The following is a 26,340-nucleotide window of genomic DNA, read 5'->3' as shown; positions in this document are numbered from 1 at the left end:
AGTTTTGACCCCAAGTTTCCCTTTCTCCAGCTGGGTGGGGCATGTGTGGAGCCACTTTAAAACTCCTCCTTCCCTACAGTCCCATTGTCATTGGTGTGGAAGACAAGCAGTCTCCTCCAGGACCGGAGAGGCCTCAACAAGTCTGCTTGTTGTCATGAATTAAGTAGAGCTTTGAAATCTTGGCTGCTTAGATCTGGAATAGTCATTGCAGAGCTGGATAAGAAAATACCATTTTTTAGATTATATTGTGGAACAGAAGACTGGGAAAGCATGAAACAAGTTGTATGTTGATTTGTCTGTGACTTTTAAGGTCACATTAGGAGTGAACACCTTTATAAGCCACTGAAGCTGAAAAGGCAGTGACGAGACTATTGTTTTCTTATCTTTCAACCCCATTTTAAAAATCGCATCCTTCCACAATTTAACTTCTTTTATTAAAGCCCCAAAAAACAAACACAGCTCTCTGCTTTCTCATATGACATCCTCCCTCTCTGCACTGCAAACAGGCTCTGCTTCAAGTTAAATCAGTGAACAAAAGAAACTGGAGTAATGCATGGTTTGGCTGAAGCCAAACCCTCTGAGGTGTAGCGGCGTGGTAGCGCTGTGCCCTCTGATCGAATGGTCTAGGCTTGCCCATCATCAGTGGAGAGAGGAGAGAGGTGCCTCCAAGCATCCCGTCTTCTGCAGACACCTGGAGACAGTTTGTCTTCTGATGGCCTCAGCTGGCCACTGAACATGATGCTTGACCGTCCCATGTGCTGCTCAGTGAAATGAGCTCCCCAGGAGCCCCACCATATGTGGTGAGAGGGGGAATATGGAATAAGGCTGGGCTTCCATGGGGCGAGCGCAGCCTCGTTCACCCCTGTGCTGCAGCATTGGGCAGGGCTGGATGTGCTTCACATCCCTTGGGGGACATTAAACATGTTCAGCTGGAGACAAAGGCAGAAAGAATTAAGCGGCTGTGCTGTGACCTGTAAAACACGCGCATTCGTAGATGTTGTATGTGTGTTTTCAGGTTGGCAAGATGTTAAATACCCATCGAGTTAAGTGCAAGACACCCCAGATATTTAATTACCCCTGGTTCCTGCCTGCAGACCACTTTGGTGTCGTTAGAGGAGTTCTTCACACGCAGCCCATGAGCAGGGGGTGATGCCTGAACCACTTGCAAGGGACAGACAGAGGAGATTTGTCTCCCTGCAGGGCCGTGACCAGCGATGAGCAGGCAGGATGGTGTAGATGGACTTCACCTGGCAGAAACAGTGGGGGACACACAGAAAGACGGACATATTGAGATCCCTGTGGTGGGAGGCTGGATGTACGTGTGCATGGGGAAGGGAATGATGTGTGGGCACCTGAGCTGGTCTGGCATCAGTCTCCAGTTGCCCCGTAGTGACCACAGCTGGAGGTACGCAGGACATGCTGTCTACATGCCACGTGTTCCCCGTACCAGCTGGGTCGCTTGGCTCTGCTTTGAACAGACTAGAACAAAGTGTCCTTGTGTCTTCTGCAGCTCAAAGCTTTTGCCCAGGCCAAGGAAGCTGCTGGGTACAGCCAGGAGGAGCTGGAGGAGACCTTTGCGTTTCTCCTGTTTGATAACGAAGAAGAGGTAACCTGAAATGTTTATTCAGTTCAACAAGGTTGATGCCAAGCGCACATGGGATCCTTCCTACCGAAGCCCAGCAGCTCTGTTGACAGAAGCGTCCTGGCTCTTTGTACGCCAGCTGTCGGTGCGATTACTACTGCATAGTCCAGAGCAGGCTGTGAAAGTGACTCCTGGGGGTTTTCAGTGATGGATCTTATTTTGGATCTCTCTCATTGATTACTGTTGTTTGAGGTCTGGCTGTCTCTTTTGCCCTCTGCAGGGAGATAAAAGGAGCTTTCCTTTTTCCCAGTGGATTTGCAAGTCAAGTACAGGCAGGTGAAACCTTTCAGGTACACTTAGAAGGGGAAAAAGGCTGTGTGAGAGAAGGCAGGAGTTTATCAGGTGATTTTGGACAAGGTCCCTGGGTTTTGCCACCTGCACGGGGAGAGAACCTGACACAGTAATTGAGAAGTAGTTACTCTTGCCCATTTTTCACGAGGATGCTTTTGATTTTGTGAGACGAGTTTGCCCAGAGATGATCGGAGAATCAGGGAGACTAATGGGAATTCACTTTTAACATGAATTAATGATACTGTGTTAAATCACTGAGTGATGGTTTTGTTCAGAATGAGAGTGGCCTGAATGTAGTTTAGTTCTGCTCATTTGGAATTGGCTACACCAAAGTAAACTGCTTTCAGTATCCGTTTAGGAGTGGGAATTGTCCCACTTCATTTTAGCCATTTGGAAATTAGCCCAGTGTGTGCCAGCTGGCTCAGCTCCTTGTACAGTCCTAGGAAAGAGGGAGCTCTCCAGAGGGCAATTTGGTCGGCCCTAACAAGAGGCATGCAAAATCCTTGGGCTAAATCCCTCTCCGAAGGTACCTCTCTGTCTCTGCTTGCTATTCAGAGGAGGAGTCTAGCTGGCTAATCTAGACTTGACACTTGCTAAAGTGTCAAAAAATTGAGTGAGATGAACGCCCCAGGCTGTTTATGGGCTTGAGTTTAAGGACTGAGTGCCGTTTGGCTGACTCAGTTTTGCTTTCTCACCCATAATTAATTCATACTAACTTCTCCTATTGTCACTCTTTGGCCAATATCCTGAAGATCTTCACATGCTTAGATTAGTACACTTAGAAGTGGATTAAATCAAACCCAGTGAGACACTCTCAAGGCAGAGTAATTGTGCCCATGCAGTAGAGCATGGAGTAGAAAGTGTCCTTTCCATTCATGCCAGGCCCTTTGCATTTGTTTTTCTATGAGTTCCCCATGCAGATAAAGAAAGTGCAAAGTCCACCTTTGTGCTTGCAATGGTCTCTGGAGATGCTGGAATTTTTCCAGATTTTCCTAACTTTTCTCCTTGTCCCACAAATGTAGAAAATGCTTCTGTTTCCGTGGAGGTTGTTGTAACAGCACTTGATAAGTAGATCTCAGTATTTAGTGTGCAAAACCACAAGTTTTCTTTCTGTTGCCTTCAGAGGGCATTGAATTCGGTTGTGTTTATAGTGTGGGATTGACTTGCAACACCCAAGTGTTTGCCTGTTGAAAGGATTTTGCCAGTCATTGTGCTACAGATTGCAGTAACTGTGTCCCTTATCTTTGAAAATAGATGGTAAAAGAGTCTCTCTCTTGTTTTGAAGGCAAAAGAGGTGTGCCAGACAGGCCTCCGCATAAACACCAGTTCTATTTCCACGCTTGGTGACCCAGCAAAAGGTAAGATTTCCATTCAGAGGACCAAGAGGCCTGGTCACTGTGCTGGACGCATTGTCCCCTTTGAAAACAGAAGCCAAATCCCAGACAAATAGCCTGGTACTGCCTTGTTATTAACTGGAAGGATCCACAGAGACTCCTGTATTTCTCATATTTGAAGTTGCGTTTGTTTGGATCAAGCAAACAACAGTGTTTTCCTCCTGCCCGCTCATCAGTATAGGGGTGGGACCTTCCCAAGGGAACGTGTCACCTCTTCTGCTTTCCATTTCAGGCTTTTTCTCCCTTGTTAATAACAACCTTTGTCACCAACGTGACTTTTTGGCACCTCTCCCCACTGGTTTGCTCCTCAGAATCCCTTTGCTGAGCTTTTGCCGGCAGCCTGTTAATAACCGGAGCAGATTGTGACGTGCCAAAGCCCTTTAGAGTCTGTGCTTGTTCCTTGTTCCTTCCTCCAAGAGCTGAGGCCTCAAGCATGCGAAGACACACAGCACAGAACACGTTACTCAAAGAAATCCTTTTACCAGGAGCAGAACGTCTCCTGGTGCTTGTCGAGGAAGTCTTTGCAGGCCTAGACACCTAATTACCTAACAGTAAAAAGCAATGAATGCAAAACCAAGTAGGAGTGCAATTGCTTATTTATCTGTAATTGCGTATTCATCTGTGTCTGTATCGTAGACCCAGTGGACTGAGATGAATATTATGGCCTGTATAATCAGCTGCGTCTTTTCCATAGCCCTCCCCCTGCCCGGTCCCCGTTTGTTCTCCCCAGCGCACTTCTCTACCCAGCTTGTCTGCAGAAATAGAGCATGAATGAAGAAACCCCTCGCAATAAATCCAAACGTGACATGCCCTGAGCATGGAGACAGGCTGGGGATACTTCAGAATGGGCCGTGTCCCCGTGTAAAAGGTTTACATTGGCGCCTGGGACACAGAGGGGCCATAAAGAGGTGGGGAAGGGAGCTAGAGGGTCCGTGCCATGCCACAGGCCTGCCCCAGTGTCCCTGCAGCGGGAGTGCTCCACATGTACACCTTCCTACTACCTTTGTGCAGCTCCAGAGTGAGCAAAGGACCTGCCCCACTTCCAGTTAGACCCCAGAGAAGTCCTTTACCGATCTTCCTTTTAGAGACAAGCCCTTGGCCTGTTTTCCCCAGGAGAAACCCAAGGTGCTTGCTCACTCCTTTCCTAGAGCTGACCTGGAGCAGATAACGCTGCGCCACACCAGCAGTCAGAAAGAGGAAAAGAGCCAAAAACTTTCACCCCTTTTTAGGGCAGCAAGTGCCAGTGCCACTGTGGCTTGCTGCTAGGTGCTGGCTCTGCAGAGAATCCTGTTTGCACAAGGAATTTCCTTGATACAGGCTTTTCAGTGATCAGCATTATTAGGCAGACCATTGGTGTTATTGTGCATTGCTTTTGTTTTCACAGGCGTTTACGTTTCCAGGTATGCAGACTATCTTCATCCGAGACCCTGGTATCATGGGAAATCAGGCTATATTGTCATTTTTAAGCTAATTAAGGTAAAATACAAGTCTTTCTTTTTACATGGAATGGTTTGCAGAAGTCACTGTATAGTGCAGGCAGTTTTTAAGGACGCATTGGCACCGTACCGTAACAGAGATGGGGCAGGGTGTAAAATGAGCTGTGTTGAGAGCTTGTTGGGATTTTTGTCTTTGGGAAAAAGGAGCATTCAGGGGTCTTTTAAAATACATCTCTGGCAACAGTTTGGGGTGTGAGTATATACATATATTTTTATTTTATTTTTTGCAAACGTGCTGGCACAGGGAAAGGTCAAGGCAGTATGTGAGAATTACACAACCAGCTATACCTGCCCATCTCCCGGCTACGACTGTCACGTGAGCAGAAACAACGTATCCTCGAAGACCAGCCACTTCCAGGCCTTCGAGCTGAGCCAGGTATGAGGTCTCACAGGAGGACTTACTTGCGGGCCACAGGGGAATACAGTGCTGGGCGAGGTGCCTCGCTCACTCCTCAGTGCATTTTCTCATCTGTGTTTCCCTTCTCCCCCCAGTATTATGTGTATGAAGTGTCTGATGGCAGCATTGCAGAGCGCCCCAGGCAGATCTGCCCATACATAGTCATCGCCTGTCAGTACAGGGAGCCGAAGGGGATGCCCGTCTTAACGAGAGAGAGCCTGTAAGCAACTTACGGTTGTTCTGAAATACCCAGTCACTTTTGTGGGCTGGTTTCCCTTTCCCACTGCTAAATATCCCTCTTTTTCTCCCTTTTCTTTAGACCTGAACTTAATCACAAAGGTAAGACCGTCTGGTGGTTGGTTTCGTTTTACAAATGTACCTTTCTCTGTTTGCCGCCTTCTTCTCTCCTCTTTCCCTGAGCTGTTTTTCCTTTTGCCTGCAGCATCTTACTGCCCATGGAGGGGGCAGCTCTCCATCCGGGGCCAGCTCTTGTGCAATATCGCGCTGCGGACTCCGTACGGCTCCACAATTCCAGCCCAGTTGTACGTAGCCTCTTTCTCCTCTTTGTGTGCAATTGAAGGCGGGGGTAAAGCGTTACAGCGGCTGGTGGTGAGCATTTTGGGGTCGCTTTTGGGCCCTTAGCAAGCAGGTCTGCTGCCAGCATCTGGGTACCTGTGTACCAGCGAGAGCCAGCTTTGTCTCTCCTGCCCCATCCTTTGCTTGCAGTTGTACCAGGTCAGGCCCTGAGCTGCAGCAAGGAATGGGTGTGTTTTGCCAGCACTTTGCTATATTAACTGGGGATATTTATTCCAAATCAATTATTCCTGCTTGGGCTTTTTCTCCTTTGGAGCAGTGGGCTTGGTGGTGATGCAGATAGGGTCAGCTGGTTGTGTTTACAGAGCAACACAATGGCAAATAAAGTACTGAAGTAACTACTGTTCAAAAAAATGAGATATTTAAAATCTTCAGTCGTCAGAAACCAACCTTTGAGGAGCAATTCGAGGCAGCCAATGACAGCCAGTAGTGGTGACACCAATACCAGGGTTTGGAGGTGTTTCCAAATAGGATCCTCAAATCAGCAAAGTGCTAAGCAAGCCACTTCTCTGGCCTTCTCCAGAGCGGTATTCTCTGGTTTCACTGTGACAGAATAACCCGGGGTCTTTGCTGTCCTTAACCCTGAGAGCCTTTTACGTGTCCAGTCTCATCCTCTGTTGCTCTCTCCCCATAGACCTCCCAACCTGGACATTAACCACGTCATGGGTTTATCCGACTTGAAGAAAAAGCTACCAGAAGCTGCATTTGGGAAAAGCAATTATGTCGAGAATGAAGGTGAGCGTAAAATCCACCGGCACGATGAGTAACAGCTATCTGGTGCTGCTGTACCATAGGAATTGCAGCACTGGGTCAGAGCGCAGGCCCACGTAGCCGCACGTCCTGTCTTGGGTGGTGGCTGATTGCAGATATGCAAGAAAGAGCTCAAAGCAGCATAGGGATGTTCTCTGGTCCACGCTCAATATGGTCTCCTGGTGTGGCACAGTCGTCTTCCCAAAGCATCTCTTTGGCCGACCTGTTCTCGTGATGGGACAGGGTGGAAGATGCTATATGTTGAGACCTGGGCTCCTATGCTGCAGCGTGCGAAGCGTGGTGGAGCTGAGAGTAAACGCAGAGAGATGGATTTCCCCCTTGTCGCAAGATCTTCCTGACAAGAGAGAGATGCCCCACCTCTCGGGGTCAGAACCAGCGTCTCCTGCCTCCGGGCTGATGGGGGATAGCCACCAGCCAAAGCCAAAAATGCAGGCAATAAAATCACCCCAATAGCTCTGCAAGTAGTCACTGGTAACCTGCTTGTCACTTCAAGAGGCTGACAGTGACCGTGGACAAGAGCATGAGAGCGAGAGGAGTGCGGAGAGCTTGGGGAGAGGCAGGGATTGCTCTGCAGTCAGTAGAAATAAAAGCACTTATTTGGGGAAGAGAGAGAACAGCTCTGCTGTCCCCTTAGCATTGCTACAAGGCCCTGTGTGCCTATAGTCACCTGGCTGGTGCCAGGTGGGGAGGAGGGTGCCTGTTCCTGGCTCTAGTTACACCTTGGGATTGGTACTGCTGATTGCTTCGGGAGGGGTTTGATGAGCGTGGCAGCTCTCAGCCCCAAGGTGATGAGCTCCCGACGGCTGTCAGTGGCTGTATGCTCCAGCAGGCACATTCATGTTGGTGTCACAAGTTGTGCGTGGAGAGCCCCGGGTGCAATCTGCAGAACCTTCAAGGTGCTTTTCCGTGGCATCTTGCACCAGAAAAAATGTGGGCTGCTGCCTGCCAGCTTTGCTGAGCCAGGTCAGGGTGCTGATCCAGCCAGCGGACAGCAAGTCTGTTTTGGGGATTAGCATTCAGGTTACACTGCAGATCAACATATGCCAGGGCAATTAGGTAGGAGGCTGGGGAAGTGGGGGAGGCCGTGGCAGCACTTCATGAAGAGGCCACGGAGCCACAGTCTCGTGGCCGGCTGATGAGAGAGAGGAAATGCTCAACTTGAACAGAGGGATTTCGCTGTGGGATTCAGGAGGGGGTAAGGTCCTGAGTCCAAGGTCTTGCATTTGTCAAATTCTCTTGGGGATCAGAGTGTGGAATAGGGATGCTCCGTAGCGGGGGGGAGTATGGCATGTGAAAATGAGATACTTCGATCTGAAAGGCTTCTTGTCTCTGTTGAAGCACACAGCAACATCGGCTAAATTGCTTTTGTTAGCTGCAACGATGAGGTAGGAATCATCTTCCATGAACCGTGGGCTGAAGAGAAAACTCACTGTGCTATGAATTCATGTACCAGCTTAGGAAATGTCGATAACCATTGTTTTAAAACCCAGTTTTCCCACCCCTTGTACACCCATCTTCCGGTTAAGACAGCACTTGTTCATTCAGAATTCATTTAAGAGTCACTCTTTCAACACCAGATTCTCTCTGTTTTGTCTGCAGTGTGTTTTCAAGGCATTTACTTCAGTCTGTATGAAGTGGAAATATCAAATAAGGATCAAGATAAAATGAATGAATTGTTACAAAACCTAAAGGAAAAAGACTTGGTAAGAATTTTAAAGATTGTCATTCTGGGAGGAAAGTCGTCTTTTAAATTATTTTTAAATGGTATGTTGAAACTTTTGGGAACATTATTCACAGGTTCCAAAGTACCACCAACTGTAACAAATTTCCCTACTTTAACTCTTATTTTTATGCTTTGTTATTCTCAAGCATAGCTTAGTTTTTCCTGTATATAAACTGTTAGCTGAAGATCACCCACTGTGAGCTGTGAACTGATCTAGGGTGAGAAAAATGGCACACTGAGCAGAAGGCTTTATACCAGGCAAGCCTCTTCTGTGGCTATGTTTAGGCCAGAGGAGACTGTTATATTGAGATGTCTTTATTAATGGTATTTCCCATTGCATTGCAAACAGCACAGTTTACAAGGACTGCAATGGAATTTTATTTATCAAGAAAGCAGAAGCTGAGCCCCACAATGCTAGAATGATAATTACTGAGCAAAAAGTACAAGCTGTCACACACCTGCCTTTCTCCCTGGTGGCTGAAAAGTAGCACCCACTCCACTAGATACTCACATCTGCGCTGCCAAAACCTCACATGCTTCAGGGGACTTCAGGGAAATGTTGAGATTTATCCTTGCTCTGAAGGGGAATTTCCCCTCTCATCGCCAAGGACTGCCTGTACTATATTATCTGATGAGGCTTTTTCCAGCACACTGGCGTCTTTCTGTTCCCTACACGATCCGTCACGGCTCCTGGTGACTCCAAGGGACAAACCTCACCCCCAGAGCAGTGCAGCACCTGCGTCTGTGCTGAGGTTTGTGGTTGGGTTGGATTTGACTTTGCTGCCGCTGGTCGCTGTGTCACATCTGATGCTTCCTGTAAATCCAGAACTGTAAATTCACGGCTGCAAGCACGTGGCTGGCTGGGCGCTTCCTCCCCTCCGTATAAACTGGCAGCGATCCACGAACTGCCTGGAAGCACTGTTGCTGCGCAGCCCACCGGTGTGCATCTGCAGCTGCCGAGGGTTAGATCCTGCATCCCGCCAAGCGTCGGAGATCCAGACTCCCTAGAGAAGCCGTGGAAGATGAGATGGTTGAGCCATGGCCACGAGCAGTTTGCTTTTGAAAGCCGATGGGAGCATCGTTTCTCTAGAGTTTCCCAGCCCTGATAACGCACATCGAACTGAATTAAAACATCTCCCGTGTTTCAATGAGGAAGCAGTCACCAGCCCATTTTGGGTGTGCTTCTTCCCTCCCCTTGCAATGCTCTTGAACGGCCAATGGGTGAATGTGCTTTCATGGCAGCTCCCAGAAGTGCAAGTGAAATGCCTTGGAAGGAATATCCTTTCACTTTGAGTAGTGCCAGACACAGGGGAGTGAAAGTGAAAGGGTACCTGGGGATAGGTCGGGTTGCCTACGGCCAGCCGCACCCATCTGGGTGCCGGGTGACTTCCTTCCACTGTGTGTTTGTGGATTTGGGTGGCTGTGGGTTTGACTTTCCTCCTTACCTTCCTGAAAGTTGTCCTATTGGTGAGGAACCACAGCTATTTTACTGAGCTGGATTTACGCAGGGGAAATTTTGGCTTTTATCCCTTCTGCTGTGCTGGCTTGAGACAACTGGATCAGGGAGCTGCTATCCTGAATAGTGAATATGACGCTCAAATTGTTCAATATTTCCAAAGTTGCTGTGCTGCTGTCAGTGGAAAACAAGGCTTGGTCTACCTGTGGCTGTGGGGATCAGTCCAGTCCTCTCTGATGTCTGAATGTATCAGATGGAATCAGCCAAGTTTCTCAGAGCATTAGAAGCCTTAAAATTATTCAGTTCCTGCAAGTTTCCTGAAAAGAGATGTCTGCACGGAGGAAGGAGACCCAGATGAGTGTTGCCCTGCAAGGAAAGGCAGCCCACCCCGAGCTGTGAGATGAGGCATCGGAAAACACCCAAACACAAGAAAAGCCGGAATAAGTGCGCTTGTCTTTTTAGGCATGCAACCGTGCAGCTTTCAGGTGGAGCCATGGGAACTTTATAGACTCAGCAAATGTTTTTTTCACATATTTATTGATACTGTTGCTGCTAATAAAGCTGCATAGATTGAACTTCAGCTGGGCTTGTAGCTGGCACCGTTGGTTGTGTTTTGTCAGGTGCTGGTGTCCAGCTTTGCTTATCCCACAGGAAAAACTCTCCCCTTGCGGTGATGAGAGCTATTCCTGGCTGAGGGGTCCGGGAGCTTTTGAACTGAAGGGACTAAAATTTTTAGCCTTGTTCATTAATTGTAACCAGTTTGGCTAAGTATATGTATATTTAAGAAACAGGTGAGAGGAATTTGGGAGCTGAATAGCAACATAAATGGAATACCCCATCTTTGGGTTGCTGGTCCCAGCTGAGCCAACTGGCATAGCCTGAATAGAGTCCAGTAAACTGCCCACTGACCTCCCCAGCAAGGAACAAGCTGGTGGTGTCGGCGTGTGTTCACCAACAATCAGTGTGTGTTGAAAGTCATGCCAAGCGATATTAAGTTTGCCTAAGAGGGAAGGGAGAAATTGTTCTAACTTTGCGTGTGTTTGTTCTAGGCAATCATCAAATATTTACGCGATCAAGGAGTTCTTATCCTCCTCACGTCCGCTGCCTTGACACGAGACGATGGTAAGACATGGCTACGTAGAAACCAATACGTGGGATGACATCTCTTGCTCTGGTTTAGAAATGGAGGATGGGCACTCTCCATCTAAACGACAACTTTCTTTCACAGCGTTCGACCCCGAGGAGCCCGTCTGCCTCCTGGCCTTGTTTCTGTTCACCTCATCCCGGTCGGTGTGTCTGAGAGGTAGGGAGGTTCCCTTTGCTGGCTTTAAATGCTGTATTTTGAGTGCAGAATCCTCACCGGGGGTCCTCGCAGACGCAGTCCTCCTCAAGAGCCAGTTTCTCCGCTTGGCTTCACTTACAGCTTTCGCGCCAAGGGAGTTCAAGGAGGTTGTTCAGCTGCAGGTGCTGAGGACCCTCGCGAGAGCCCTGGAAGGGAGATTGGTACCAGCTCTCTGGCTCCGCTGCCTTTTAAGCTGATCTAAACCAGGGTCCCTAGGTCTCACCCCTTCACTGCAGGCCCTCGCCCCTTTACAGGCAGTTGATGTGGGTGCAAAATAATCTCTTTTCCCCCTCTCATTCGGTTTTCAGCAGCTTTCACTCGCTGAGCTGGCTCATGTGTCTGCACGGCCTGGCTTACATCCTTGCAGGTGCAGGGGAGCCGTGCTCGGGGGGGCGAGACGACACTGTGCTCACTGGGCCCTGCGCTGAGCTGACATGACTTGCTAAACCAGCAGGAAAATTGCCTGCCCGAAAAAATAAGTGAACGGTGTTCTGCTGAGATAACAAGTGAAATGGTCTCTGAGAAAGGTCACTGCTGGCGTGGGCAGGGTGAGGAGGAGGGATGGGGAAGGGACCTTGCTCCCTTCGCAGCAGCGAGCGGTCGCAAACTCAGCCGGGTTGCATAACTTCACTTGGGACACCTGGCCGCGAGCTGGAGCCGTGCGGACGCGGGTCCGGTTTCCTCTCTGCTGGCTCAGCTGCGGGATCCGTAAATGCTGGCAGAGGGACCGTGACGACTGGTCAGGGTGCACGGGTGGGTGAGGCGGGGGAGCTGTGGTGCTTTGCTGCCGTTGTGAAGGTGAGTCACAGCTCTTGCGAGGTGACTCCAGACACTGTTTCAAGGCTGTTTGCAGCCCCAAAATGTGCCTCTTTTCATGCAGAGCAAGCACCGAAGCACTAAATGACAGAAAATAAAGCTTGTGCAGTTTGAACCTGCAGATTTTGAAATAAGAATGAGTTTCAATGTCTGCTGCATTTGCCACATATATTCTGTGTATCTATTTTCTTTTTACTGCATTGCCTTTGTGGAAATATTCATGTTTCTGTTTCCTCCTGTGCACATAAAGACAGCTATCGCCTGTCTCCCCTGGAGAGCTTCATCTGCACTCTTTTCACCCAGAAATACTTCTAGCCTTGCAAATCCCCAAGCAGTGTATAAACAGGGGCCTTTTGCTCTGCCTCTGCGTAACTTTTGGCTTGCTTTCTGTTGAGTCATCGCAGGGACAAGCCAAGAGACCGTTTATGCTAGTACACACTGGTATTTCAGTCCGCCTGTGTGTGTGTCTGTGATGACTGGCACCGCCTGTGAAGCTGTACAGGATGTACGCGTCCTTCCCTCCCCGGAAGAAAAAATCGTCAGGAGAGCGGGGAGGACCCGCCAGCACATCTGGGCATGGATTGCTTTGGCCTTTTCGTGTTTGACCTCCAGCTGCAAACTCCTTTTTCCGTTGGGATCTGCAAAAGAAGTGGGCTTGTAAGTCGGGTGAAGAAGTGGTGACGACTAGGCAGCGTGGACTGCGGATGTCTTTGGGGCCTGGATTCAGTCAGCCTAACTTTAAGGACTTAACTGCTGGTCGCTTGTGTTAGTGTGATGACTTTTCTGGTTTCTTTTCTAGACATAGGTGAGAAACAGGCACCACCAGAAGCAGACTGAAGACCCAGACTGCCTTTGCGGGGGCCTGTCTCTCTCTGTTGAGTGTAGAGATTAGTAGGTCTTTGCTGTGCCGCCTGAATTGAGGAGCCAGAGTTGGGTGAAGTGAATGCCAGGAAGCAGGGACACGCTTGGAGACCAGACTGGAGGAACGATCTGGCCACCCAGATATTGAAATCCTGCTGGCCAGCCAGACAAGGGGGAGAAAATGCAGTGCAGAGCCCCGGGGTCTAGTCGTGCAAGGCTGAATGTGAGCGTGTGTGCTGGGGGAGAAGGGAACGAGGCGAGGGAAGGAGCGTGGTAGAGACCGGAGAGAGCACCAGCTGCGAGGAGCACCCCGAAGCGAGGACGGCACCGTGGGAGCCCACGCGGCCAGCAGGACGGTCTGGGGACGCATCAGCTGCAGCTGGAGTTGAGGTTAAAGAGGAGGCAGAGCCTGGGCAACTGGAAAGCAGCTAGCAGTGATGGGAAGAGGATGGGGGGAGAGGATAGCATTGAGCAAGCACTCTGTGTCGTGCCGTGCGTGTTAACAGCTTGCAGATGTTTTCCCTCTGGGGCCAGCAGGACTCCTGCACGTGCTGTCCCATTCCTGCCTGCGCGAGATGTGTTACCCCAGCCTGCCAGGACTGTCCTGCATCCGAGACCTCTCCTCGCTGGGATTATAAATCTTGTCTGTTCTAGGGCTTCTCCTTTCTCTGAAGATCAAGTAGAGCCGTGCAGGAGTTAGGAGGTGAAAAGGGACGCTCACGAAGATGGCAAGGGTGCAGGGGAGGTACAAAAAATGGGTGATGGACGGACGCAGTCCAAGTCGCTCGGCGCAGATTCAAAGCATGAATAATGTTTCCCGTTTCGAAGTGAGCGGCCTCTGAAGCTGTTGCCTTCCCACGCAGACGGCCGACGGGAGGAACGTACGGCAGGCGTAGGAAACCCCCTGCGTTCCCGAGCCAGCCACCGCAGCGGGGAGCTGGCCCCTGGGGACGCCTGGCCCTCACCACAACACGGACCTGCATTGCCTGGCCCTGCAGCCAAAAAAAAAAATCCGAGTCAGACCGTAGCGCATAGATGGGCCGGGCCTGCGGTGTGAGCGGCCAGGCCAGCGCTCAGACCGTCTGCTGGGTTGCAGCAGTGAAGCCAGATAAGCCCAGCTTGTGCAGAAAGGCAATGCCACCGACAGCCTCGGTGTGTATTCATTTTGATCCCTACCGGGAGCTGAACCCAAAGCCTCCCTAACACCGGGTGCTGTAAGTGGTAGCATGCCGGTCCTGCTGAAATCAACGGTGAAGGCCTGCTGTTTTCAGTAGGGTCACTCCTCCAGCTTTAGAAAATCACCCAGGGGTTCCTCCTCTTTATCTATGCTGTCTCTAGGTCTGCTTCTTGGCCTTTCCCATCCCACGTGGACGCGCTAACGCCAGGTCTTCGTCTGCGCTGCTTCCGCTCACACTTGCAGCAGGTAGAGACGGAGCTGCTGGAAGTTGCGTCTGAACAGGAACATAAGCAGCGCAAGTGGCCTGAATATGGCGATAGTCGGAACACCTTGCCTGGCCAGCCCTAAATTTGGACAAATCAAAAAAAAAAAAAAAACCCCAACATGTATTTTCAGAGCTCTGACTGTCCTAAATGTTGGGCTTCTCTAGAAACGTCAGCGCGATGGGACTGGACCGCTGTATGTGAGGCCTCGTCCTTTAATTTCCTGGAGAATGGGGCTAGCTGATGAAACAGCAGTCTTTCGTCTTGGATTAATCCACTTCTGACTCCCACGTGCAATTCTTCCGTACCTTCGGCAGTTACAAACATCCATCAAATGAGGACACTGGCCCTGGGGCTGGCTTTTTGTAGGTTGGCTTGTTGGGCTTTTTCATACCTTTCATGTTCTGTTAGCGTGCAGTGGTGAGGCGATTTGAGGAATTTAATCCTTTTTTGACATGAGTAAAACTCTTTTCTTTTTCTTTCTCAGTTGACAAGCAAGATCCAAAAGCGGAAAAGGAAGACAGTGACATCTCTCTGAAAATAGCCTCAGTTTTGCCTGGACTTCAGTATGCCTTACAGAAAGCCACCAATTCTTCATGCGAGGATACCGTCAACACCAGCATACATATCAAAAAGCACTTCCAAGAATTTGCAAAGCTCGATCAAAATGCACAGCCCACCTTTGGCCAAAACAACCGAGTTCCCCTTTCTTCCCTCCTATCGCCAGCCGAGGATGAATGTACTAATCCCTTTAAAAAATGCTCGGAGCAGTCTTTTTCCCAGCTGCAGCGTTATCTCTCCAATCCCAGCAGCTATACCCTGGAAATGTCAGCTGCCTTAGGATGTTTGGCTGGTGCCGTTCAGTCCCTTTGCTGCAACTCGGAGGCTGTTTGTAATGTGGACGTCTCTTTAGTTGTGCCACCGGACCCTATTCCTCCCAGCACAGCAGCAGAGATAAAGGTCAAAAGGCAAAACCCAGAGCCTGCTGCAGGACTGAATCAGGGCAGCGAAGGGACCACGGCAGAGGTCAGTTCAGCTGGCAGGCCACGGGTGCAGCAGAGCAAGAGGAAATCCAGCCAAGCCATCGTGACCAGCACCAGGAAGAAATGGTCCCCCCTCAAGATGCAAATGCATCCTGTGGGGGACAGCAGCAGAAACAGGAAAGCAACCAAGAAGAAAAAAATCAACATCCCTTTCTCTTTTCCTAAAAAGCCGGGGCTCACAGCCAATTCCAATGAGCCCATGCTCAAATTAGCCAATTTGCAGTTTCCGCACAGAAGGAAAAGAGGTAAGTGCTGTATAATCGGGGCTGGTTTCCTCCTGCCTGTCTGAGGTATCCAGCGAGGATACTCGGGCTTCATTGGGAACCACATCACCTCGCGTTCCCCCCGCTGCCCGGGCCGAGCAGACTGAGAGCATCTGCATTGCTCTGCAGCGGTGGCTGCACCGTCTCTCCTTCGGCTGGGGAAGGAGCCCAGGGCAATGACGGGGGATCTCGGTGAAGGTGCCTGAAACTCGGTGCACCGGTCCATGCCACTGCCGTCCGTGGCTGTGCAGGGAAGTCAGCCAGGTTGCGGTTATTGCGTCCCTTGTCCGAAGGCTGTCGATATCTCAGGCAAGGAGTAGTTGCCCAAACCGCAGTTGTTACATGTTGTCTAGATAACCAGCCGCCCTCTGTGGTCATGTTCTGGCTTCCTGAAAGCCAACTTTCTTCTTGTGGCCTTGATGAAATGAGAGGTATGAGATTGATCGCACCGGACTTACTCTGCTGAAAGCTGCTCTCTGGCCTGAGCTTGTGCAAGATGCCCCCAGTGGGATAAATTGTCTTTTGGAGGCTCCTCTCTCTCTGTCGAGGCTAGAGCGAGCCTGTCCTTTTTGTGCCTACACCTGATTTGTAGACTCCTGAAGTGGGCTGAGAAGAATCCCAGCCTTGGTGACAAAACATGGCAGGAAAGGTCCAAAAAAGTTGCATGCCAGCAAAGGTAGCGTCACGCTCAGCTAGCGTTTGCGCATAATGCAGGGAGCAGCGGCGGCGGCGACGGGCTGTCATGCAGCGCCAGGGGTGGCGCAGCGTCCGCCCCCTGCGGGCTGAGGTCGGCTCCGGTTCACAGTCCGTCGAGCTCTGCCCTGCAGTACGCTGCCTCGCGCCCGGGCGTTGCTCTTGGTGCCGTTGCTGATCCATCTGAGAGGTCCTTAGGTGCCTCTTGGAGGGGTAAGTAAGTACCCTCAGGGCACAAGCGTGCCAGGCAGGAGTTGGAGTGCCATATCCCTGGAGATGACATGTTGTAGGTCAGCAGAGCAGGGTTTTAATGAGCTAAAGAAGTGATGCTTAATTTTTAATAAGCACTTACTGATCACTTGCATCAATAACAAACCCACGTGAAAGATCCGATGCATAAATCAACAGTCGCTGACAACTGCTCTACTACTGCCGTTCACTCCTCGAGCAGTCCTTCCACCTTCCTAAAACTGTACGTTTTGTAATTATTGCTTTTAAATCTAAATATGTCTCAAAGCAAAAGAAGCCCCCTCCCTTTCCCTTGCCCTAGGTGCAGAGGTCCTGTCTGCAGAATTTGTGCACAAAACACAGTCTGAACCTGTCCAGAAGGGAACCTCAGCTCTTGACAATCCTGGCACGGAAACAAAGAGACCAAAGATGCTGAAGAAACCAGATGTGAAGAAGGTTCCTAGTGCTCAGACAGCCACAAAGCCAGGGAAGAGTAAGATGATAAGAAGTGTGGCTAACAGCCTGTCGAAGCCTCAAGCCAAAAAGCAAGCAGAAAGCGGTAAGAACACTGTTCCCTGCAGAAATCTTTCCTTTGAAAGCAGAGCTGCCTAACATCATGGTCAGGTCTTGACCAGGGTGTCGTAACAGCATATTCGTCAGCAGCCAAAGAGCGGACGGGCCTTGCGCTGTTTGGTGACACGGGTCTGGGCAGCGGTCAGGGTGCAGCTGCCTCGGGGTGGAAAAAGGTGAGGGAGACCGTAAACGTGCCCGATATCGGATGTACAAACCTCCCGGGGACCCCTTTCGAGTTCTTTCCGAATCCCTCCTTTTGCATCGTTGGCAAACTGCCGGGCTAGCTTAAGCTGCTTGTTTTTAGTGGCTGAGCTCGGAAATGGTATTGAGGCAGCTCATGGATAGCGTGTTACAACCTCATAGCCAGTATCCGCCTAGATTTTTAGCCCGTTACATTATAAATCCAGTGGTTTTTAAAAAGAGCGAGCTGTCACACCCTTCGCAGACAGACTGTAGCGGATTTAAAAGGCAGCATGGAAAGCCCTTGAGTGCAGCGTCTGCAGGTGTTGGCTAGGAGTCTGCTTTTAAACTGAGAACCACTATTACGGTACCAAAATAAACGCTGGAACAGGAGAGTCTTTTTTTTTTGTTAATTTTGTCTTGTTTTCTCGCACTCATGCTTTGATGTCCTTTTTCAGATCTGCCTCTAGTCTTTCTCCCCTCCCTGAGGGAGGAGGAGGCTTTGAGGACTGGTTTTGCTGCCTCGGCTCGGTTTACGCGTTCCTCTTGATCTTTTACTGCCGCGTGCTGTAAGACTTCCTGAAACGTGGCAGTATTCATCAGCCCGCGCGTGCCAGATGCTGCTGCTGCCCGCTGCAGCCATCGCGGCGGGGGGGTTCCTGAGCAGCTCTGGCCAATGCTCTTGCATGGGCAGAGGGTGCAGGAAGGGTCCTGCTCTTGTCTGGCAGGCACAGCAATGTCGGTCCACGGTCCCATAGGTAAAAAAACCACTGACTGCCAAGATCCGCCAAAAATGCAAAATAAAAAAAGTGCTCAGCAATAAGAAGTACGCAATTTAAATGGCAACTCTGCATTTCCCAAGGAAATTAAATGAAGCGCTTAGGGCTCTGGCACAGGTCTCGTTTAATCGGGTTCTGCTTGAAGAGCGTTTTGTGCTGTTTTGTAGTATGCAGTATTAACCTTGTTTAATAACTTCATATTGTGTCTATGAACAAGGGACCTGAGCTATGGCGAGGGGTGTTTTTAACACCGAAAACTAAGTGAATGCTAATTTTCTCGGCTCTGGATGCCTTTTAGAGACCCCAGGATTTTGCATGTATTCTGCGGTACAGCTCAGGGGCAGGTTATGCTCTTGAGAGGATGTGCAGAGGGAAACATGAGGGCAAGGTGGCTTTTCTCTGTGTTTCAGAGGGGTTTTTTGTAACTGTGTGGATTCCTGAAAGCACAGCACAGGGTTTTTCTGCGGTGAAGATTGCAAATATTCAGACAAAAAGAAAGTATAAAGCAAAAAAAAAGGATTAAGGAAACACTTAAAATATCTCCTGTTGTACTGGTATTTCCCCTTTTTGGCAAAATTACCTTGTGCGCAGAGGTCAAGGGAAATTTTGTTCACTCCGGGTCCCTTGCCTTTTATTTCTGAGAATAAACCCCGTTCCTGAAGTCTCTTGGATCCTAACTCTGAATCCTTCTGTATAACAGCTGTGGTCCATGTAACCGTGGAGTTTTCTTTTTAAATAGGTGAAGTCCGTGTTGGAGAAACACTTTTTTACTGCCAAACTGAGCCTGTTCAATATGGAGATAACTGAGAGGCTGTGGATGCGCCGGTACCTGTCCGAAAGTCATTCATTCGTTAGCGACGAACGCCTGCCTTGAAGCCCTTCTCGGGGCAGAGCCGTGGGGCCCGCGTTTATTCTCTGACTTTGCTTTTCTCTCGCAGAAGGGAAGGAGCCGTTCTCCATCCTCCCGAGCAACGTCCCTTGCAAAAGCCAAGGAGGAGCAAGCGAAACGAGTGAGATTTACCCCGGCGATGTCGCTGCTGAGGATATCGATCTGCAAGGAAACAACTACGAGTCCCACGCCTTGAACTTGCTGGCTGATCTGGCCTTGGGTTCTTGTATTCCTCCCCTCATCCCCACGAACAGCGGCACGGCCGCCTTGTCCTGCAGCCCCTCGAAGGAACAGCGAAGCCATCGCAAGCACAAGGCCTCGCGCGTTGCTTTCGACCACGAATATCACCGGGTGGACAAGCTTGCCAAGGAGGGCGCCTCTCCTAGCAGAGCGTCCCCTAACCATAAGCTTCCTCCTGCTGGAAAAACGGATTTAAAAAAAGACTCGGCCCCTACTCCCAGGGAGAAAAGCCCGGGGATTCCCAGCAAGAAGGATAGCCTGAGCCCCAACTCTGCAAAAACCTATGCGTTGTCTCCGAAAGAGGCTCAAGAGCCCGTCGAGGTGAACAAGCACTCCTTCATCTCCTCCGAGCACTCGTACGCCTCACCGATGCCCGAGCACCCAAGGAAACACACGCATCCCAGAGGAGTCCCATACCCCGGGCCGGCACCCTCCAGAAACGGAGCCAGGAGCGCCCACCCGGGGCCACTGGTGGGGAAAGTCCTACCTTTCCGCCACCAGCAGAACAGCACCCACCACCCGCAGCAGCCCTTCGAGGCCGTGGTGGCGAGGCACCGCAGCGGCGCGCTCTCCCCCCGGCAGAAGGAGGACTTTGCCAGGTCTCACACGGTGAACAGATGCGGCGAGTCCATGAAGGTGACTTGCCAGTGGGAAGCAGAGTATCTCTTCAATTTGGACAGCAGGTACACCAACGACGCCCTGGAGAAAACCGTCATCCGCGCCTTGCATGGGTAAGTCGCTCCGGAGGGCTGTCTGCAGGGGACTGCGTCAGCTGGATGTCGGGAGCACTTTTGCAAGGGGGTTTCTTTGCTCTTGCCTTTCTGCTTCGCTTTTGCAGGATAATTGGGTTTTTTTCCCCACGCTCGGATGTCCAGCTTTGTTGTGGTAAAGCTGTGGTGCCTTCCTGTGGCAGGAACCCAAAAAAGCTCATTTGTGGCTGCAAGTTTCTCTTTTTTTGTTTTCAACAGGCCAAAAATAAGAAGTGATCTGTGAATGCAGCTGGGCATTTACAGCCCCACCCAGCATCAAGGCTTAGTGCTGCGGGGAGCCAGGAGATGAGTTAGCTTGTGCCAGTGAGCTGGAGGGAGGATGTGGACATTTCAGGCTGTGTTTGCTTTCCCTTCTAGGCCCTGGGACCCCGATTTGCCTGATGACGTGGAAGAAATGAAGCTCATACTTCATATGTGGGTGGCTCTGTTCTACAGCAAACCCAGCAAACTCCTGAGCAGCACAAGGAAGGTGGTGGAGCACAGCAACCCCAAGAAGTACGTCTCGATAAACAGCACCAGGGACTTTTTTGAGTTGAGTGATGACAGTGAGGATGGTTTCGGGTTGGAGATGTGTCCTGCAGACTTGCGGTCAGGCCCTGACCAGACCCCCAGCAGCTTTCCTGAGCCCAGCATGCGTTACCAGGGAACTTTCCACCCAGAAAAGGGCCCTGAAGACTCTCAAGCGGACACAGATAGGACTCATGGCGTTGTCGATAGTACAGCATCTTCTTCTTCAGGGGAGCTGCCCTCCGGGGAGGAGCTGTCCTCCACGAGCTGTCCCGAAAGCCCTTCCCTCACTGAATGTGCTGATCAGAGCAACATGGCCATGGAAGACGGGCAGCCGGCAATCACTCTCGGGGAGCGCGTGCACGCCGCCTCGAGCATCGCTCCGGTAAGAGCTCGGGGTTGCCTGATACAAGTCTGCAGGGAGCACGAGGCGTTTTGTGCTTCCTCGAGCAGGTTTTTCTGAGATTAGTGGAGCAGAGCTACCTGCGGGCTCGCTCGGAGCCAGGTAGGGCGGGTGCCCTGGCAGGACACGCCAGCGTCCCCCAACAGTTAGCTGCCCCGAGGAACTGCCCTGCAGGCAAACTCAGAGCCACTGTTGAAAAGGAAGCTTTTAGGCTTTGCTCCCAGTTTGGACGTCCTCTTGCATTGAGCTGGCATCCCCAGGTTCTGGCAAAAGCCACATCCAAGGCTTCCCTCGCTGTCCGTGCAACTCTGCTCACCGGCTGCAATGGGAGTGGCAGTGAGAAGGGGTGTCCCCTGGCTCAGGTGGGGTCAGGCTTCATCCTGGACTTATTTTAGGGACTTAATTAAACTAAATCTCCCCAGATGTTGTGGGGGTGGTGGTGCTCATGACATCTCTGAGAATTTAAAATATCCCTGTCCTTCTGCACTAGCATTTCAATTCCTGCATTTGTCTCCCGTGAATATTAACCTCTGCCTTGTGCATTTTCAGGAGGAGCCGCCGAGAGAGGGACTGCTGGACGCTACAATCACCCCCGGCCTCGCAGACGAGCTCGGCGACACCAGCAGGCCCTCGGCTGCACCGGTCAGGGAAAACCCACACAATCGAGTCCTTAATGTCAGTAGAGATCCCCGGAGCAGTACCCTGTGTGCGCCGCACGGACGTGGAGAGCAGCTGGAGAGCGGGTGCCCTGGCCCTCCCAGGAAAAGGGGCAGCGCGGGAGACGTCAGGTGCTGCGCGGATGTTAGAGAAGGCAGCTGGGCTGCCAGCGACGGACCGCAACATGCCTGCGGTTCGTTGCCTTTAGAAGTGAGTCCCAAAAGTGCAAAGCTGGACCGACCTGGCGGTGAGGGGAGGGAATCACAAAACCCCTTAGGACATCCGGAAAGAGAGAAGGAAGAGATGGAGGAGAAAAAAATAGAGGAGGAGGACTCTGAATATGAAAGCAAGGTCCAGGCGCGTATTGATTTATCATTTTCTGAAGGCAGCAATGCAGACCTGGAGCACGAAGACAGGAAGCTGACCCCAGTGAATTCAGCACGTCCAGAGGATCCTGCCGTTCCTGGAGAGGGCCCCATGCTCAGCCCCACTGCCTTAGCATCCCCCTGCCAGTGCGGATTACTGCCAGTGCCGTCAGCTGCAACCCTTCCTGGCAAAACAGCCCCGAGCCCATGTGCGCTGCAAGAACCCCAGGAGGCTCTGGACACTCCAGGTGTGGAGACAAGCGGTGTCGATTTGGTGCACAAAGCCAGTCCATCCGACGTGGGGTCATCCTGTGACAGTGGGTTAATGCTGAGGTTATCGCCTGGTCCAAACCTTATCCGTGGGGCACCGGCCGTCGGCGTCCCAGCGGCTGCAGTTATGGGCAGCGTTGGACTCGCCGGAGAGATGCGCGGGGCCGGTTTGGAGCAGAGCGACGAGGATTGCGCGCCCTCTGCAGAAACGCGGGTGCCTGCTGAGAGTGCAGCTGCCGGCACAGCCGGCCTTGAGTCTCCGTGCGGCCAGGGACCCATCCTAGCGTTGTCCGCTGCCTCCGGCCCCGTCCACCTCGCGCCTCTCGATAGAGCAACAGATCTGAGGGCTCCTCTGGAGAACCAGGCGGCCACGGCAGACGTCCCGTCTCCACCACGAAGCAGCCCAGGAAGGGGCGATTGCCTTTCCCAAAGGTGCAGAGGGGACCTTTGTGCTGATCTCGCTTCGCTTCGCGCCGATGGCTCAAACCAAGAAGGGAACGAGCTGCCGGTGGACGAAGAGCGTAGTGGCTCTTCTGTCAGCCGGACAGAGATGCTGGGCGAATCCACAGCAGCAGGCCAGGGCCAGGGCTTCGCCTTCGACTGCAAAGCCTTGGGAGGCGACTCTGAAGCCGGGAAGAGCGGCGATGTGCGTTCTGTTGCCGGGAAATCCCCCGGGGTCGATGAAACGAACCCAGCGACGGTGGCTAACACACCCCCGGGACCTGAGACCTCTTGTTGTGACCTGCTGCGATTGCCTTCCCCCTCGTCAACGAGAGGGGGGACGTCTGCTGTGGGAGAGCCCCGGGACGACGAGCCAACCCTCCGTGTGGCCCAGCAGCAGGAGAGGAGCTTCCCAAACGGTCTGTCCCCTCCTGCCCATGCCGGCTCGGCTCCTGCTGCTCCCCCGCAGGACCCCGCACCCCACGGCAGAGACACAGACCCCCCCTGCCACGTATTAGCGCACAGCGAGCCGGGGCCGGTCCTTTGCCCGCGTGGGAAGCCCCACAATCAGGTAGATGCTGCAGATGTGAGCGCGGATGCTGCGAGCTCGGCCGTCCCCCCGGCAGCAGCCGGCTCCCTCCAGCCTGGCTGTGCAGGACAGGCGGAAAAAGGCACGGGACCGTGTGCCGGGGAGCTGCTGGGGAGCTCTACTGCGAAGGCACCTGGGCCTGGCGACCCGGGATCAGCGCCTCCTCCTCTCCCTCAGCACGGCCTCAAGGCAGGTCCGTGCAGCCCAGAGCTGAACCCGGTCCCCAGAGCGCGAACGGAGACGCGATGCCCCACCGTGGATCCGGCCTCCGCTCCGGACGGTGCCCCAAGGTCTTGCTACGTGGCCCAGGTGCAACCGGGCGCCTGTGCAGGGTGCGAGAGCCCTGGGGTCTGCGCGGACGCGGTAGGGAGCTGCGAGGAGGGACCTGTCCTGCGTAAGGAGGTGGACGGAGGAAGCTGCGTCTCTCTTGCCAGCCCGGCATCTTTTTCAGCGGGGGAAACGTTTGTGCCGCTGAGGGAGCCCAGCGCCGCGCGGCACCGGAGCAAGTTCGGGGCGGAGGATGCCAGCGCATTTGCTGATGTGCATCGTGCCGTCTCGGAGCGGGGAGAGGGAGAAATCCCCGTTCCCCCCTTTCCGGCATCGCTGCTGTGTGTGCGCCGGGAGTCTGGGCAGAGCCTGGAGCACAGCGACACCAGGGATATTTCGGATGCGCTCCTGAGGGCGAACCATTTCCCCAGCAGAGAGAGACGTGCGGGCTTGAGCTACAAAAACCTGTCTTACGAGTCTTCCTCCGGCGACTCGGACCAGGAACACTTCAGAGGGACCGTGAGCCCCCTGCTTAAATCCAGGGATTCCTCCAGCACGAAATCCACAGGTGCCACGGACACCGGGACCGACTGCGACTCCTCCTCCGTGAGCTTGGAGCAGATGGACGGGTGCAGCGAGGGCTGGAGTTCCCCGGGAGCGGAGGAGGGCTGGTGGCGGGCTGAGCCCGGCGTGCCGCAGCACGGCTGGCCCCTCGGGCTGGGGGAAGGCGGCAGCAGGCACGTGCCACCTTACGTCAATATTATGGACGACCGGGGGATCCCCAGGGATTACCTGAACTTCACCGTCACCAGAAAATGCGGGGACGGGGCGGGAATTTTGCAGGCTGCCGAGAGATGCAGCTGTTACGCGGGGCAGTCGCATTTGCTGCGGTCACTGGTGGAGACGTGGAGGGGTTTCGAGGAGGTCACCCAGGACACTTTGGACATGGAGTGCCTCCGTTTCCATTATAAGCTAAAAGAGATCCTGAGGAGCAGGAAACCACCTTTTTCTACCTCCGAGAGCATCTTTCCAAAAGACTTTCCTCCCCAGGTAACGGCTGAGCCGTGTCCTGGCAGAGAGGCGCCCGCCCCGCTCTCCCCGCGCAGCAGGAGCCCTTTGCAGGTGACGCTGCTGCCTTCGGACATGAGGCCGGGCGGCCTCGGCCGGCGTCGGCGGAGCGGCCGGCACAGGGCAGTGCCACGGCGGGACGGCCTCGGCGGCCAGAGCAGCGGGGCCAGAGCCGGGGCCCCGAGCCGGGACTGCGCTGCTGCCCCCATCCACCTCTGCAAGCTCAGATACGATAATAAGCTAAAGGACTCGCGGGGCGACATCGCCGTCATCCTCGACGAGTACGCCGAGTTCGACAGGGTGATGCTGAGCAGGCTCAGCCCGGGCAGCGAGGGTGCAGGGCCGGGCCCGGCGCGCGGGGAGCCCGCCGGCGGGCGGCCGCGCGCCCCGTGCCCCCGCCGGCAGACGGCCGCCTTCGAGGACATGATCGCGGACCTGTGCAACACGCTGCGCTTCTGCCTGCGCCGCGTGGCCGAGGAGGCCTGCGGCCGCGCCGGCTTGTTCTACCTGGTGGAGACCGGCGAGGACCTTTTCTTCGCGAGGGTGAAGGTAACGGCCAGTCCTGCCTCCCGGGACGTGGACACGTGGCCGGGAAACACGAGCCCAGCACGACTGGCAGATGCTGGCGCTGGGCTTTGGTTGCCTCCAACCAGGAGCCATCTCTGCCAGTTCATCTCAGCTCCCAGAGCCCAAAATCAAACATCCCCCAGGCCAAAACACATCAGAGTCTGTGCAGCATCAGCCCAAACTCACCCCAGCAAAGTAGTTTTTGCTCGAGCGCTGATAAAAGGGTTTGAAATTTGGCGGGGAGGTTGAGCACGTGGGAGAACGTGCTGCTCCAACATTGCTGCTACGTCGCGGCTAGGGGACTGCAGCCCCGCCAGCCTCGCGCTGTGCACAGAAATAAGCCCTGATCTCGCACCCTGGGCCAAAGCCGGCTCCTCTCCAGCCTGGTTTCCCCGTGCTGCTCCCCATCCTCTTCCTCGCACGTCCAGCTCCCGGATGGTGAGGTCGGCACGAGCCCAGGACCACGTACCCGCGGGTATAAACGTGCTGTAGGAAACCCCATGGGAGCGAGGTGGACGGTACAGGGCTGAGCTGCTCGGAGCAGCTCTCCCCTTTTGGCCAAACGCCACGTACCTTTTATAGCTTCTTTTGGCCATGGTTTGGTGCCCGTTTTATCCAGGGAACGTCCGTCTCGCACTCGTAATGCCCAAGTTTAGCTGAAAGCTTTGGCGTGGCCGCCGCTGGTTTGCGTGGACGCGGAGGTAGCTTTCGGCTGCGGGGTCTCGGACGTTGGGTTGCGTTTTTCCCCGTTGGGTTCGTCTCGCTTGACTTCAGGCTCCGCTCACCCGGTGCCCAGCAAAGGGACCGGTTCGTCCCGCAAGACTCGAACCACCAAGGAGCTAAACCCCCTCGGGGAGCATCCAACCTCTGTCCGCAAACGCTGCCTTACCTGAAACGTGTTCGAAAAGCTGGGAGAAAACCTTCGCAGTGATACGTGAACACGATACAGTGGTTGGGTTTTTCTTGTCCGGCGGAAGTCTAAGAGGACATCCGTTGCGATGAGTCACAGCTCCCGGTGTCCGCTGGGGATCGTAACCCGCTGCCGGCGCTTGCAAAATTGGGAAGCTCTGCTCCGTACAAACGTGCTTACGTGCTGCAGCGATCTCTGTTTCAGACCTTGCTGAAGAAAGACGGCCACACGGAGATCGAACCTCTCAGCTTCTGCAAAGCCAAGCACCTGGACACCGACCGGCTCCTTGTCGTGATCAGGAACGAGGACATATCTTCGCACGTCCACAAGGTAAGGTCCGGGTCTTTTTTTTTCTGCTACAACTTGGATGCACCGTGTTCAAATATCAGGGTCCATTTTAAATAGCTTTTTAAAT

At 52.9% G+C, this 26,340-nt stretch overlaps 1 protein-coding gene across 12 annotated transcripts in view; it reads left to right on the top strand.

Moving 5' to 3' along the window:
• The window catches only part of TASOR2 (transcription activation suppressor family member 2), a 45,567-nt gene that overhangs the window by 12,197 nt on the left and 7,030 nt on the right, over positions 1-26,340 (top strand). For 8 of the 12 annotated variants that reach the window (XR_011142390.1, XR_011142348.1, XR_011142347.1 and 5 more), the window contains exons 3-19: positions 1,511-1,606; positions 3,219-3,291; positions 4,712-4,803; positions 5,068-5,199; positions 5,316-5,440; positions 5,540-5,559; positions 5,663-5,762; positions 6,449-6,549; positions 8,185-8,288; positions 10,814-10,886; positions 10,993-11,067; positions 14,711-15,511; positions 16,773-17,009; positions 18,921-19,842; positions 20,239-20,773; positions 21,341-24,997; positions 26,115-26,255. Coding sequence is in view for 1 of the 12 variants with exons in the window: in XM_068951476.1 (XP_068807577.1) it covers positions 1,511-1,606; positions 3,219-3,291; positions 4,712-4,803; positions 5,068-5,199; positions 5,316-5,440; positions 5,540-5,559; positions 5,663-5,762; positions 6,449-6,549; positions 8,185-8,288; positions 10,814-10,886; positions 10,993-11,067; positions 14,711-15,511; positions 16,773-17,009; positions 18,921-19,842; positions 20,239-20,773; positions 21,341-24,997; positions 26,130-26,255 (7,269 nt within the window). In the remaining 11 variants the exon portion in view is untranslated. Of the gene's footprint in view, positions 1-1,510; positions 1,607-3,218; positions 3,292-4,711; positions 4,804-5,067; positions 5,200-5,315; positions 5,441-5,539; positions 5,560-5,662; positions 5,763-6,448; positions 6,550-8,184; positions 8,289-8,709; positions 10,250-10,813; positions 10,887-10,992; positions 11,068-12,593; positions 14,589-14,710; positions 15,512-16,772; positions 17,010-18,920; positions 19,843-20,238; positions 20,774-21,340; positions 24,998-26,114; positions 26,256-26,340 lie in introns of those variants that run through there. The other 4 variants (XR_011142355.1, XM_068951476.1, XR_011142397.1 and 1 more) reach the window with 3 other exon arrangements.

Source organism: Struthio camelus, chromosome 1, assembly GCF_040807025.1.
Source record: "Struthio camelus isolate bStrCam1 chromosome 1, bStrCam1.hap1, whole genome shotgun sequence".
Taxonomy (NCBI): Eukaryota; Metazoa; Chordata; class Aves; order Struthioniformes; family Struthionidae; genus Struthio; species Struthio camelus.
This window is presented reverse-complemented; position numbering and strand designations above follow the sequence as displayed.